Raw genomic sequence first — 16,162 nt, forward strand, 5'->3', positions numbered from 1 at the left:
GAAGGTGTTGATTAATTTTCTATAACAGCAGCTGCAAATCACAGGTTTATATTAATGCACTCGTTCTAATATTTTATGGTTTCTATAGTAACAGCTCTAACAAGTTCACAGGGACTTGTACAGATAAACAGCTGTTAAATCCAGATTCTACAGCTTTCTGTAAGGAGATGTTTATTTAGCGCTTACAGAAGGAGTCTCCAGTGTCAGCGGTAAAGCCGTAACTTTAATTTTTCTGACATTTTCAGAAGTTTACGCTTTGCTGTTTCTCAGTAAAACGTTTTTGTCTTATTAACTTCAAAAGTGTGAAAAAGAGAAGCTGTTGAGGGAGCGACTGTTTATAGCTGCTATAACGTAAGTGAGAACAGGAACTAAGTTGTTAACATTAAATGTAGTAGCCATGTTTAATCCTACACATAAGACACGTCTTCACTGACATCTGAAGTAACATTCACATTATCTCGGTGTCTTTGTTTTTATTTAAAAAAAAAACAGTCCTTTCTGTAGTCAAACAACACACACACGCACACACACACTCACACACACACACCCTGGAGTTTGCATGCATGCATACAGACACACCTTCATTAGGCTTTAAAGATCAACAGGTTGCTTCTGTAACACATGTATCACATGTCGTGCCATCAAAGAGGGACGAGTAACACAATCACGCCACACACAGTTACAAGCTTTTAATTTCACACAGGAGGTGTCGTGAATGCAGCTATTGGAAAAAAAACACATATGATAAACAATATCGAGTGTCTTAAAGCATTTACAGTCCCATTAGGACCTGAGATCGAGCGGTTAATTAAAAAACAACAACAACAAATTACCAGACTATTTCATGTAAAATATTTTGCAGCTTTTATTAAACATTGTAGTAAACTTTTACTGCACTTTACACCACTTTACAACAGCAGCTCTGACTGCAGTGCAGCTGCAAATCAAAACAACATTTCTATTAATGCGCTCTTTCTAATACATTATTTTTATAATAACAGCTTAAAAAACATCCAGTGAAGGTTTCTGTAAGGAGATGTGTGTGTGTGTAACAGTTATGGAAGGAGTCTCCAGTGTCAGCGCTTTGTAAAAGTCAGAGGTAAATCTGTAACTTGAAGTTTTCCAACATCTTCAGGACAGAGGAGTTTATGCTTCGTGGTTTCTTATTCATCTTTTTGTCTTATGAACTTCAAGAGCGAGAAAAAAGAGAAGCTGGTGTGGGAATGATTTTTCATGTATGCCATAACAGGAATTAACTTGTTTCATGAACAATAAATGTAACTATAAATGGACAAAAAGTAAATAATAATTGTTTTCCTACAACAGCACCCCCCCCCAGGTGTTTTCCTTACTTTTGACACACTCCTACCTCATTGTTCACTTTGTAAATATTCAGTTCGAGACAAAACATCATGTTTTTTTCTCCATGCACAACCAAAAACCATCATCTAACCTCTTCATGAGAGAACCGGATTGTTGGTTGGTGGATTGTTTCTCAACCCAGGAGTGACACTGTGATGTTTAAAACCCCAGCAACAGTCATCAGTGTCCAGTGTCACTCAGATAAAATACTGCTCCTATGGTCATTGCTTCCCAGTCGTGGATGAGGTGGGGGGCCAATACTTTGTGCAGAACAACAGATGGACTATAGTTAGTAACTGTGCATTTGCAAAGTGACCTGACAAAATGGACAGTGATGTATGTAGATATATGTTTTTTTTAATATTCCATGTTATGCATATTCCATATGATTACGTCACTATTGTGTTATGATATGAAATTGGAGGTAAAGAGCACACACGCGTCGTTATTATGACGATGTGTAAATATTTTTGTTTTGTCTTTCATATTTCAGGCTCTGAGTTACAGAGCCTCTCCTCTGTGCTGTAATAAACACACTGCGCTCCGCTGTGCACATGAGCAGGAAGGTATGTCGGTGGGAGGTGCACAGTTCACCCAGTCAGCGAAGGCAGCCACAGGCTCGAGCGCACGCTCCATGTAAGCCGGTGTGTGCGTGTGTGTGTGCGTGTGTGTGTGTGAGAGAGAGAGAGAGAGAGAGAGAGAGAGAGAGAGCAGTGTTAAAGCGCTGCAGAACGCTGGAACACGCCGACGTTTGGAACTCCTTCCAGCGTTCTAGAACAGGAATGCTTTTGATCTGACGCGGAACTCGGAAAAAGATTCGAACTCGGACATTCGAACATTCAAACAAAATCCGGATTCTTTTTCTTTGATCCGGTTGTTGCTGTTGTTGTTGTTTACTTTTTTTTTTTTTTTTTTTTTTGCTCACACCTGGCGGATTGTTGTGCTGGAATATTGCATCAATCGGATCGTCTGTTGTTGTTGTTGTTGTTGTTTTCTTTTTCTTTCTGTTGGAATATACAGCATGCTGAAGTTCATCCCCGCGCATAAATAAACGATGGACTGATTTCTGAAGCTCTGAAGCGCGAGCGTCGCGGTAGAAGCACCGAGCAGGAACCGAGGAAGCTTCACGATGTCCCAAGCCGAAGTGCACGCAGCAGGACTCTTCCCCAAGCTGCCCTCCAGCTTCGACGCCGATTCGTTCCTCCCCGCTCGTCTGGCGCTCAGGCGGCGGAGACACTCGGCGAGCTCGAGGCGGAACGCGTTCCGGTTTAACAAAATGCCCACGGCGGAGGAGAGCACCGGCTCCTCCCGCGAGCGCATCTCGCCTATCCTGAGCAAAACCCTCTCCTGGTCGGCGGACGACATTTTATCCGCCGAGCAGAAGAAGAACAAGAAGAAGAGCAATGCAGGAGCAGCGGCGGCGGCGGCGGCGGACAAGCAGTGCGCGCGCTCGTCCCGCTCCAGCTCGAGCTCTCCTCCGCGCCGCGCGCAGCGCAACACCGGCAGCGCCACCGCGAAGGGCTCGAGCGCCACAGCGCCGCACGGCAGCACCGACTCCGAGGAGGAAAGCGCGCCCAAGAAAGCGCCCGAGATCAGCAGGTGGGAGCAGGAGAAAGAGGACGAGGTGGAGACCAAAGCGGTGGCCACTTCACCGGACGGGAGGTTCCTCAAGTTCAACGTGGAGATCGGGAGAGGTTCCTTCAAGACCGTGTACAAAGGACTGGACACCGAGACCACTGTGGAGGTCGCGTGGTGCGAGCTACAGGTACAGCTAATAATAATTATTATTATAAAGGTACCTAGCACTTTAGGGTTCTTCAGGTTTTTTCCTTCTAGAGGAACCTTTAAAGGTTCTACACTGTAGGACTCTGCAGGACCGGTTTTGCTCCCCACTGGTTCATATGTGTTCCTCGAGTGTTCTTAGGATGGTTAATGGTTCAAACTTTCTAAAGATGGACTCTGCTTGGAATCTTCTGTAAGGGTTCTACATAGAACAGGTTCCCCAGAAGGTCCAGGTGTAGTCCAGTTGTACATTAATAATGATCATCTACAATTATGTTCCTCTAACGAAAGATACACTCTTAGAAAAAAAAGGGTTCCTTAATAGTTCCTTGGATGATTAATGGACCACCCTTTGGGTTCTACTTAGCTCTACTGAAACCCTCTGTTGTAGGGTTATGCATAGTTCTCCAGGTTTCCCCCAGAAGGTCCAATTATAGTCCAGTTATGTATATTAATGAGGTTCCACTACAATTATGTTCCTCTAATGAAAGATACATTCTTAGAAAAAAGGGTTCCTCATGGGTTCTTGGAACTTAAATGAGAACACAGAACAGGCTCCCCTGGATGATCCAGTTATGTACCTTAAGGACATCCTCCTACAATTATGTTCCTCTAATGAAAGGCGCACTCTTAGAGGTGGGTTCTGCAAGGATTCTTAGACGGGTAATGGTTCAGCCTTTCTAAAGATTCTACTTGGAATCTTCTGGAAAAGGCAAACCCTCTATTATGTGGTTCTACATAGAACGGGTTCTACTGGATGGTCCAATTGGTCCAACAATACATTAATGATATTCCAATAATGAAAAGATATACTCTTAGAAAAAAAGGGTTCCTCAGTGGTTCTTAGGATGGATAATGGTTCAGGCTTTCTAAAGATGGGCTCTGCTTGGACTCTTCTGTAAGGGTTCTGCATAGAACAGACTCCCCTGGATGGTCCATTTGTGTATATTAATGATGCTCCTCTGCAAATATGTTCCGCTAATGAAAGGTACGGTCTTAGAAAACAGGGTTCTTCGGGGGTTCATAGGATGGGTAATGGTCCAGGCTTTCTAATGATGGGTTCTGCTTGGGAGCTAAAAGGGAGACCCTCTGTTGTAGGAATCTACGTAGTTCTCCAGGTTCCACCAGAAGGTCCAATTATAGTCCAATTCTGTACATTAATGATGTTCCACTAATGAAAGGTACACTCTTAGAAAAATGTTCCTCAGGGGTTCTTTGGATGGTAAATGGGTCAGGCTTTCTGAAGATGAGTTCTGCTTGGAAACACTTTGTTGTAGAATTCTGCATAGAACAGGTTCTACTGGAAGGACCAATTATGGACATTAATGACGTTCCTCTAATGAAAAATACAGTCTTGGGGGGAAAAAAGTTCCTTAACAGTGATTTGGATGCTTAATGATTCAGTCTTTTTTCTTTTTAAAAATGGGTTCTCCTTAGAACCTTCTGTAGAAGGGAAACCATGTGTTGCAGGGTTCTACACAGAATAGGTTCTCCTGGATTGTCCAATTATATACATTAATGATGTTCCTCTACAATTATGTTCCTGCAACTGAAGGTACTCTTTGAGAAAAACGGGTTCCTCAGGGGTTCTTTGGATGGTTAATGGTTCAGGTGTTCTAAGGATGAGTTCTACCTGGAACTAAAAGAGGAACCCTCTGTTGCAGGGTTCTACATAGAACCGTTTTCATTTGGGGACATGCCGTTATTGGAAAATAATCAACTTCAGGGTGGTAGCACTGGGGTCGTGAGACACTCTGGAGTTCTTATTGTTAAGCGTTAAATTACAAAGTCTTATAAATGTTCTTATAAGATCCCTCGCCTCATTGGGTGGCCTTTTTTTCCAACTTTGTTTCCAGCTTTTTTTGCCTCAGCACCTTGCGGTGGATTTTTATTATTTTTACAGTCACATTCCTGAGCAGCACTAATCCCTTTTCTCATTTCAGAGTGTGACATTTACTCCCTGCTGAGTCTCGACTGAGCTAATCAGCTCAAAAAAAGAAACAGGAGGTTTATTTTGCCCACAAAAGAGTGCTTAATTAGCTCTGTAAATTGCTAGCAACAAAGAGTCGCCATGGTGACGGTGCCTCTAGGTCTTCATCCAAGAGCAGGACAAGTGCAGTTTGGTGAGCCGGGTAAAAAGAAATGGCCAAAAATGTGAAAATGTCAGTCTTCACTGCTCAGCCTTGAAAGTGCCTCTTTCACCCTTAGCATAGCCACTGTTGCGTGCACACGCTGGCGTCTTTGCTAGCATGAGAAAGTGAGTGTACACCTTTTTACTGAACCAGAACTAATGTTCCGCTGTGCCAGTACACTCTAGTACACACACACACACACACACACACACACACAAGCTGGGTAAACACCATTTAACATAGTGCTCTGTCATTAGCATGGTTACTGTTTATCTTTAAATATTTTCATTGCCAAGGTGCAATCGAAAGCAGACGCCATGTTCATATCCTATCTTGTTTGTATACGATGTTAAACATGTATGCGCTGATGATTAGCGGATCTTGCACCACAGTATTGTTGAATTCTGGATTCTGATTGGTCAGAAGGTGTTGATTAATTTCCTGTGACAGCTGCAAATCACGGGTTTATATTAATACGTTATTGTTTCTATAGTAACAGCTCAATCACAGGGACGTGCTAAACAGATTAAAGAATTAAATCAGTGATATGGTGAAGTTTTCTGTAAGGAGATGTTTGTTTACCATTTATGGAAGGAGTCTCCAGTGTCAGTGCTTTGTAACAGTCAGTAAGTTTTCCCAAATCTTCAGGACAGAGGAGTTTATGCTTCTTTGCGGGTTTTTTTTTTGTCTTATTAACGTCAAAACTGGTGATGGAACGACTGTTTATCGCTGCTATAGCATGAGCGAGAACAGGAACTTGTTTCACAGTCATTGAATGTAACAATAAATGGATAAAAAGGACGATGTGTTGTTCCTTTATAAATAAATAAATAATTTGTTATTCTTTGGTTTGCTTGTGCCATGAAAATTTTCTTTCTTGTTCAGAAATTCTCCTCTTGGGAAATTTAGAAAGCTTTACGGAACCGTGTTTTGGAAGCTAAGATGTGTAATGTAATTTGCTAACGAAACCTTGATGAGTGCGAATTACACGTTTGTTAATTTTTTCTTTTTGTGTAACTCTGCCTAGGATTTCGTGCTGCAGTGAGAATTTTGGTCTGAGAACTGAGAAACACTCCTGCCTTTGCTACTTGTTGTGAACTGTGTGTTATCCTCTAGTTTCCTACACATGCTACATGTGAATGATAAATAAAAGCAGTTTTTATTGTATAGTTTTGTGTAATAGATCACTCAGATCTCTCATTTGCTAATTAAAGTTATGTAACGACAAACTAGCAAAAGAAATATTGTCTGATATTAGCGATGATTTGTAACGGTATGTAGTGAGGCCTGTTAGCTTAGCTAGGCTAATCAATTCCAATAATTAGTGACCAGTGGACATTATGTGAACGTGTCTAAGTTTTCCACAATCTGAATTTCAACATCTTAAGCCCAGATCTGATGCATTTGACATGGTGACACTCCCGCTACGTCATAATGACACAGCCTCAGGACAGAGATGAGTGTTTAGTGTGTATTTAGCAGGTGTTGAGTTCTGTGCGAGATTTTCGATTCTGGAAAGTTTCATGGTGTGATGAAGTTGAATAACACGAGCGGCAGAAAGACTCAGTGCCTCCCCACGGCGAAGCTTTATTACACTTTACATTATTCACAAGCCTCTTAGCGAGCAAGAACAAAGTCTCATAGCCAGGAAAATTTAATGTAGCTAAAAAACCGGCAGCTACTGGGTTTTATTTCGACAGGTTTCTGGGATTAAACAGAATGCAATGTATTCAGTTCATGATAAAACAGCAGCGTCTCCAGCCCGTGTCCTCGGCTGAAGCGACTGAGAAGCGACTGAGACGTGTTTTTGAGGGATCTCCAGTCAGCCATCCTGATAGCATGACTCACTGCCGATGTGCACCCTATCGCAGAAACAAAACTGCATGTGGAGATTTTTGAAAAAATAATTCACAAATGAAAAAATAGCGAATAGCTACAATAGACAGATTTAAAGAAGGAACAAATGTCACTTACATTCAATACACAGATCCACACAGCAGACTAAGCACACCCACATCAGATCAGTCCAGATGGATGAGTGTGTGTCTGAGTGTGTGTCTGAGTGTGTGTGCGGTTTATTCTCCACACACTCCTCCTGCTCATCCACATCACATCCTGTAGTAAATACTAACTCTCTGAATATTAATAATAATAATAATAATAATAATAATAATAATAATAGTGTGAATTAAACTCGTTAAACATGTGGTACAATGCCAAGATACTGATTCTTATCTGTGTGTGTGTGTGTGTGTGTGTGTGTGTGTGTGTGTGTGTGTGTGGATCTACGGCTAGTTGCAGGTGTGGATGTGAGCAGCTGAGCTCTGGCTCCTTTACTCAAATCAGTAGGCGTGCTCTCTCTCATGATGGCGCTGTGTGTAATCTAACACCCTGATTGTCCACTTCCTGTTTCCTCTGTGGAAATGTAATGTAAACTAAAACACACAGACATAAAATGATGAGGGAATTTGTGCAGATTTGGGGATTAAAATAAATCACTTCCCAACCTGCATTCATGTAGTGTGTGTCAACAAACACACTCTTAGAATGTTAATAATAATAATAATAATAATAATAATAAGTAAAGAAAGAAAGAAATAATACATACTACTACTACCACTAATAATAATAATAATAATAATAATAATAATTGTTATTATTATTATATATTTATTTATTTATTCTAAATTTCCGATTTTAAATAAAAAAAAAAAAAACCCAGATTTTCAATGTGATCTCAGACTTTTGGAGCCCACTGTATGATTCGTATTTTTTATGCCTGCAAAGTTTCAAAACACTTTATATTAGTATAATGAATAAAAAATTCATAGAAATTTCTTCTACAGACCAAATGAGGTGAGACATCTGTTAAAATATCAGGGTTCAGAGCTCAGTGTGCTTTTTAACCTTCTAGCAGGAGCTTTGTATGCTGTGTGTAGCATTGCTTTTTGTCGACTTGCTGTAGGTCTACAAGCGTGTTGATGTTATTGTTTACATGATTTTGTGAATTGATATGTGCCTTTTAAAAAGATTACACCTCACTTCCTGAAAATCCATCTGAGAACTTTGTGCAGTTTGGTCTGAAGATGATCTGAGCCAAAAGTGGTGAGGATTTGAGAAAAATTGAAGGATGTGAAAAGTTTTTGAAAGGGTTTTCAGGAAATTCCAAATCGTTCATAAAATACAGAGGTGGCCATGAATTTTTAACATCAGCTGACCTTAGAAGCTTCTGCGCACTCAGGTGAAACAAGTATCATGATGCTAAACCAAACATATCAAAAGTAATGGGCAAAACCATGTTTTTTTAAAAAACATTTTTTAATAGCGCCTAGTGCTCAAATGAGATTAAACTTATTAGTGTCTCTGAAGATATCACTCCTGATGGGTCTGCCAGGCTTGATGTGAAAATGTCAAAACCTTGAGGAGGTATTGTCAAACATCCTGCCTTGTGTTACGCTGGAAATTTGGAAATGGTGGATGGAAAACTTTTGCAATGACGTGACTTGGCATCAGGTCAGGAACCAATGCAAAAACCCCGGTAATTCCAAAGGGTTCACAAACTTTTTCTCTAGCTATCTGTCTGTCTTTTAGAAAATTAACAAACAAACAAACAAAAGTTGATATTACACAAATAAACTTACATTTACTCAATAACTTAATGTTGCATTTTTTTTTGCATAAATCCATAATTTTTTATCAGAACGTACTTTATTTTAAAATGCCATCTACACATATGAGTGTTGTTTATGTTTTTCCAAAGATCTACAATTCCAGGTTAATTGTCCTAATAAAAATCCCGAGTGTCCCGAGCTGAACTGATGTGGATGAGAGGTGAGAGGTGAGAGGTGAGAGGTGGTCAGTCAGTCAGTTGAGACAATTGAAGATGAGCTCTGTACCTGGATTAAACACACACACACACACACACACACACACAGTCATGTAAAACCAGCTCAGAGAGGAAAAAGACGTTGTTTCTACTAATGTTTAACTGAGTTTAGCTGACTGTATGAAAACCAGGTGCTGCACCTCACTGTAGGTGTTTCTAAACGATAAACGAGGCGAGTGGAGATGTTACACAGTAAATGTGAGGTGAGTTTACGTGTGTACTTGATCGTTAATGAAGGAGGTGATGGTACTTACAGACGGCACACAGCACTGAAATCCAACAATCACAACACCTGTTACAGGACACCTCAGAACAGTGGGAGCACAGGTCGATGGACGGACACACACAGTCCTCTTTCTCTCTGTATCTGTTCTCCTCATGTTCCACCTGAACGTCACTGCTGCAGTAGCTTGCCATCCTGCTCCTACACCACAGCGCTGATTCTGATTCTCTCCAACAGCAGCTTTAACAGCAGCGCAGCAAAAAAAAGCACCAAGGCTTTATACTGATGCTCTCATTCTGCTTCCTTCTGTACCAGTCAGTTGGCGTGGCTCGGTCTCGTGATGGTGGTTTGTGTAACTGAACATCCTGTCACCTAACCAGTTCCTCTGAGAAGAAGTGAACGAAAAGTGAAACGAATGTGTCAGTAATGCAGATGAGGATGCCAGCGCAGGTGAACAGGTTTTTAATAATCCCAGAAATTAAGACAAGAGTCAAGGTTCAGGCAAAGGTCAGACCATCCACAAACAGCAGTAACTAGGTCAGGTGAGAGCAAGTCGAGGAAACCAGAAACAAGATTTAAAAAAAAACTCACTATTCCAATGATGGGTAAAACACATAGGTGGGTAACACATGGGTAACATGACAAAATATAAAAGCTCACTGAGACAAACAGTTTAAGAAAAGATAAGTGATAAGAAACAGTTTCTTATCACTCAGAGTTCTCTGGAGTGGCACTAACAGTTCCTCAGAGTTTCTTCTCCAAACCTGTTCCCAGAACAGCCGAGAGGAACGTTTACTAATCAGCTCCTGCGTGAAGAGGACATTATATTGCAATTAAAAAAATTTTTAGTCTTGAATTCATGCTCCTTCCATAAAGGTTAAATAAACGTCTCCTTACGGAAAACTTCACCACATCAACGACTTATTAAATCTGTTTATTTGGAGCGTCCGCTTTACGAGTCCCTGTGAATGAGCTGTTACTATAGAAACCATAACGTATTAATATAAACCTGCGCAGATTCGCAGCTGCGCTACTGTCAGAGCTGCTGTTAGAGAAAAGTAATCAACACCGTCTGACCAATCACAATCCAGAAATAAACAGCGCTGTAAATGTTTGTCTAACTGATGGGAAAGTCGTGGATTTGTCAAAACCTTGATATCCGAAGGTGCTGCGTTATTTGTTCAGAATCACTGCAGAACGCTCGCAGTTGAGACGACAGCTTTTTAAAACTTGTTCTTATACCGTATATTATATTGCAATATTTCAACTTGTTTGAGCCAGTAAACGCCATGAGCAGCCATGTAGGATTTGTTTATGATTATGATTTGGTCTATGATTATGATTATGGACCTGTAGACGTGGGAGTCTGTGTAGCTTACCTTAAGCAATGACTGAAAATGTGAATTAAATGAAGATATATATGCTCATATATAGAGACTTTCTGAAAAATCTGTCAGTTAGGAGCTAAAGCCGCAAGTTTTTTGCACTTAACTTTTAAATGGAGTTGCTCCAGCCCAAAGCTACACTCACACAGGATGCACAACACTACGCTGTGTATCCGGGTCCGAAGTGGGCGTGGCCTGAACTGGCAGTAGAAATGGCAGCAGAGTCAGCATGGTGTGTGAATTTATCTTCTGACAGTTCCTCAACCTCAGCTACATCACTCCACTTCATAATCTAGAGATTTTTTTAAAAATCCCTCTCACACAATTATTCACGATATTTTCTAACAAATTTAGTTGATTCTGTTTCACAAAATATAGAACACTAGTAGAATTTAAAGCACCGAGACATTGACCAGGCAGTTACTAAGCATGAACGAATGAATGAATGAATGCTGTAAATGCATCACACATCTCTGCACACTCATGCTAATGTTAATGTTTATGCTAATGAACGCTGGTTTCTGTTTGTCCTATGAGATTTATATCTGATCGCTCGCTCACGCCCACACGGACGTAAAAACCTCCCACTCGTACACCATTTTTGTTGCGTTTCCATGGGATTTCAGTCTCAACGCACACCTCTAGTCTCAACCAAATTAAAAACAAATAGTGCTCCTCCTGTTCATAGGCGTATTTGTATCCATTTAGAACACGTTATCTGTTCATTCAGGATAAAGTGTTCATATTCGGCTACTTCCTACTGCCTGCTGTTCTACAGTGTATTACTACAGAACTCTGTGTTCTGTTCTCGAGTCTGCTTCTAGCCACATGAACGTGTGTATTTAACAGGAATAAGAGGATAACAGGAACAGCTGACGCTGTGAAAGTGGTCAGCAAGGTCACAGAGGTTAACTAGGGTTCCATAAGGGGGAAGGGGTTCAGGAAGGTTAATGCCTTAACCTCCGAATAATCTCAGCATGAGGACATACAGTACGCAACACAGCCAGGAAAACCATGCTGTTCCAGAGCAAAACATATCCTACATGCAGTCGGGAAGAAAGCAGTGCTTGTCTAAGGTTCTGATAAAACTGTTCAAAACTAGCCTCTGAAAATAACTAATAATAATAATAATAATAATAATGTTCTTTATTCATATAGCTCCTTTCATACAAACACAGTTAAAAGTCCTTTACAAAATGACAATTATACAAAAGTAAAAGTAGAAATGGTGAAGGATGGAGCATTTAATATAAGAAAAACTTAAATAGAACATTAGAACATTAAAAAGCTATATGATTAATAATTATCTAATTAAAAGCTAAATTAAAACAGAAAATGTCTGAATAATCTCATGAATGATGTCATGCTGTGACTCAGACGCTGTGACTCATTCTCATCGCAGCTCATTCAGATAAAATGAATATTTTAATGAGCCGTTTCTGCACATATGACTGACCCTGTGCTGCAGAAAACATCTCAGTTTGTCCGCTGAAAACATGCTTTCAGGTGTATAATTATCCTAAAACTCTAGTTGATATATTCAAGGTGTTATGTGAATAAAAAAATTATGAATTCAAGTTTGGACTAAGAACTTCCTCTGCTGATTAAAACACCAAAATAAGCCTCCAGTGTGTATTTTTAAAGACGAGGGAAAAGAGCAGTGGATTATTTTTAACCATTAAAACTCCTCAGTGCAGTTAAACCTCGACTTTGAGCCCCTGAGCTGCTTTGTAGCTGTGAGACTAAGAAGCTTTACATGGCTTCTTCACACACACACACACACACACACACACACACACACACACACACAGCAGCTTCAGAGCCAATATGCTGATGTTCTGGAGATGTTTATTTCTGTTTATTTAACACTTATGGAAGGAGTCTCCAGTGTCAGCGCTTTGTAACAGTCAGAGGTAAAGCTGTAACTTTAAGATTTCCGACATCTTCAGGACAAAGAAAGTGAGGGAGAGACTGTTTAGAGCTGCTATAATATAAGTGACGACAGGAACTAACTTGTTTTGTGGATGTTCCGTGACATGAAATGTAACTATAAATGGATAAAAAAAGTACAATCTTTCATTCTGTAATAAATTTTAAAAATGTAATCGTTGGTAAATTGCTGTGGTGTAAGTGGAATAAAACACTTCAGGACATGCCGTTACAGGAAAATAATCACACTTGCGGTGTTAAAGGTAACTCTGCTTCATCACATCACCTCATGGTTGATTATTTTCCTGCAACTGCACCACATGCAGTGGTTTATTTCTCGCTTGAGTCACCTTGTGCAGTGACAGGGTCCTTGTGCAGGAATGGAAAGTTTGGAAATGTTCTGGAAACGTATGGACATTCTGTTTCCCCGTTTAAATACTGACATCAATTTTGAACTTAATGCTAAATACATCAACACCATAATTCTGGATTTAATACCAAGTACCACATTATAGCAAATATTACAATACCCAATAGCAAATTTACGCTTGTCATTGTCTTACATTCATCTCACTATGTTTAATATGCATACAAACCCGCATGTGTTACACGTTTGTGATGGCAAAACCCATGTGCTCAAGCTTTATACGAATCTATATGAATTCCTGGTGCATCTCCAGGACATTTACATTAGCACAATCTGTCTCTGCTTTTAGACTCGGCCCACTGCACGAGATCTTTAGCTGAATTCTGTAAGTCTGTGTGTTAGCGTGTGTTCTCCAGGTCAGATTATACGACGAAGATCCTCTAACGATAAACCTGCAATAAAAAAGCAATTACTACGATCTGCTTGGGTCATCAATCACCATGATCCGGAAATCAGCTCCTGCAGGAACACAAACAAAGTAAGCTTGAGGTAATGAGGAAATGTTTCCTTTGCCATTGCCATTACTGTATTTGTAGCTGTCCCGTGCACAGAACTTTTAAGACAGCAAAATGGGGCAATTAAGACAGCAAAATGGGGCTGAAAATCATACAGGATAAAACCGGTTTAAATGTAATACATGATACATGGAAATTATTACAATTTGTCACATTATAGTATTACTAAAGTATTTTACTTTTTGTACTTTGTGCAACACTGTTGTAACAGTACTACATTACTACATGCCAAACGCATGACCACATGATTTACCTTTTGGTCAAAAACTTCCGCTAGCTCTGATTTCACTACCAGATTGTCTACTCACGCTGTAAAGATTTTACCCCTTCCCCTTTATAAACCCTTCAAAACTTCCTGTATGTACAGTGGATCCAAATTCAAGCAGATAACCAAATGAAACCTGTGTAGCTTTTTGAGCAGCAATGTTTTATCACTTCCTGTTTTACAATCTCTGGGAGCTGTATTCTGATGCTGCAGAGATGTGCAATGAGCTCACATTCCCAAGTGTGTAAATCACACCGACAGCGAGGAAGTGGCCGTGTGAAAGGGTTACAGCAAGCTGTGGCTTTTGTCGTCATCGCGGCTTTCCCAGATCAAACAGGCGTGATTGCATTGCGCTGCTAATTCTCAAACTCGGAATGAAATTAAGAGATAAAAGCAGCAAAATGACAAACCCATGGCTGCTGTTGGTTCCCAGGACTGGAGCTGATTAAATCAGTGTTGTATGACCACCAAACACTATTACGCTCCAAACCTCAAAACCTGTGGTATTATTACCATCAGGGATTAGAAACAAAATCAAAACCTGAAAAGAGCAAATTAATGTTTTAATCGATCAAAATTGTTCCAGAGTGAAAACATTATTTTAAAAAGTGCTTAATCGTTTATACCATTAGAATAACTATCACTTAAACCTAAACATTTTCTCAGTAGGCCTAAATTCCTTTCCAGAACTCATCACTTCCTGTCTGGAGATCTGATGAGAGATAGCTGCTATAGCTGGGGCTGAAGATGGGGAAATGGCAGGAAAATCAGTGTAGAAAGTAATTTTCCTACGATTCTGCAAACAATGAATCAACAAACAAACAAACAATGAATTCTGCAAAGTAGAAGGATGCTCTGAAAATGTTACAAATAAATATTTCTGTTTAAATGCAGTGTTTGCTCTTATTTGTACCCGAGACCTCCTATAATCAGAGTCAGCTATCTTATGTAAAGAACATTATTAACCTTCTTTTGTTTCATTCTTGTTTTGTTTCATTCTAACCGGTTTTCAGCTAAAGAGAGAGGCGTGGAACACTTGAGCCTAAAAATATCATTTCTATTCAGAATGAACCAAAAGGGCACGTGAATCCTTCCATACGCAACTTTCTGGCTGCTAATTGCCTCATAATGCGAATGTGGCCTGATTACTAAAGCGTTCAAATGTCCAAACATTACTTCTGTTCTTATTCTTCTTCAATGACTTTAGACTTTCTCCAGGTGTAGCGTCACTGCTCTAACATTTTCAGTAAACTTTAAATTTTGTATGACGTCTTTTGTCTGAAAGTCAGAAAAGTATTTGCTTTTGTTCACAAATAAGCCTCTTAATAATCACCCATGTACTGTACTAGGGTGCCGCCCAAAAACTTGAACTGATGTCTCCTTGATTCCTCGATCTTATGTATACTGATAATGATTCATGATTAATGAGTCCATCATCTTTAAGGACGTACAATTTCAGGCGCTTTCTCACACCATTAGTGTGTTTGCTGAGTCTGAAGCTTAGTAAAACTGATTCTCTTGTTTTGTTTGCTATTTGGTTTGGTTTGGATTCACAATGCACATTTTTAACCAAACCACAAAGCAAAAAAAAAAAAAACCATTGATTGAGGGGTGTGTAGGATGAAAATGTCCTTGTAAGTCTCCTTTAACAAATCTGCATAGAAATCACAAAAATTAAGCATGGTGAACAGGGATCCAGCGAACACGGATCCAGCACTAAATAAACTAATAGATAATTAAATAAATAAGTATTTTAAACCTCTTTTGAATCATCCAGCATTTATGTTTTGTTTTTTTTTTTATTTTGACCGAATCTCCAGATCACATGGCATTGCTGCAGCGCTTACAGCTCTGTTCTCTGGCTTAGTTTAGCAGCTCGCATCTACAAAAAAACCCCCAAACACATGGCATGTTTGATTCACTTCCTGCAGTCGAGTCCATTCAGAGTCACTAGAGTTTAGTGAAAATAAAGAGATTAGTAAAAATAAAGAGAAAGGAAGAAATTGAATTCAAAATTCACTAAAACAATGTTACCATGGACAAGTAAGGTGATGACTAAAATCTTGTTTAGGACATAAACTTTAATTCAGATTGAATTCATTAAGTCTCTTTAAAATGACTCAGTCAGTGAGCGAGGACGTGTCATTAGGGTTAATACGTTTGTCCTTGAATCCTCAGGAAGGAAATCAAGGACAGGAAATGAGGAGCGTAATTAAAGAAATAAGAAGCGTCCTTGCTCTCGTCTCGGTTGATTGC

At 39.8% G+C, this 16,162-nt stretch overlaps 1 protein-coding gene across 4 annotated transcripts in view; it reads left to right on the plus strand.

Annotated features, from left to right (window-relative positions):
* Window positions 1–2,034: 2,034 nt before the first annotated feature.
* The window catches only part of wnk4b (WNK lysine deficient protein kinase 4b), a 70,998-nt gene continuing 56,870 nt past the window's right edge, over window positions 2,035–16,162 (plus strand). For 3 of the 4 annotated variants that reach the window (XM_026946022.3, XM_053228333.1, XM_053228334.1), the window contains exon 1: window positions 2,036–3,127. In XM_026946022.3, the coding sequence (XP_026801823.3) occupies window positions 2,492–3,127 (636 nt within the window). In that variant the 5' untranslated portion in view covers window positions 2,036–2,491. Of the gene's footprint in view, window positions 3,128–16,162 lie in introns of all 4 variants that reach the window. The other variant, XM_053228332.1, reaches the window with a different exon arrangement.

Source organism: Pangasianodon hypophthalmus, chromosome 23 (assembly GCF_027358585.1).
Source record: "Pangasianodon hypophthalmus isolate fPanHyp1 chromosome 23, fPanHyp1.pri, whole genome shotgun sequence".
NCBI classification, from domain to species: domain Eukaryota; kingdom Metazoa; phylum Chordata; class Actinopteri; order Siluriformes; family Pangasiidae; genus Pangasianodon; species Pangasianodon hypophthalmus.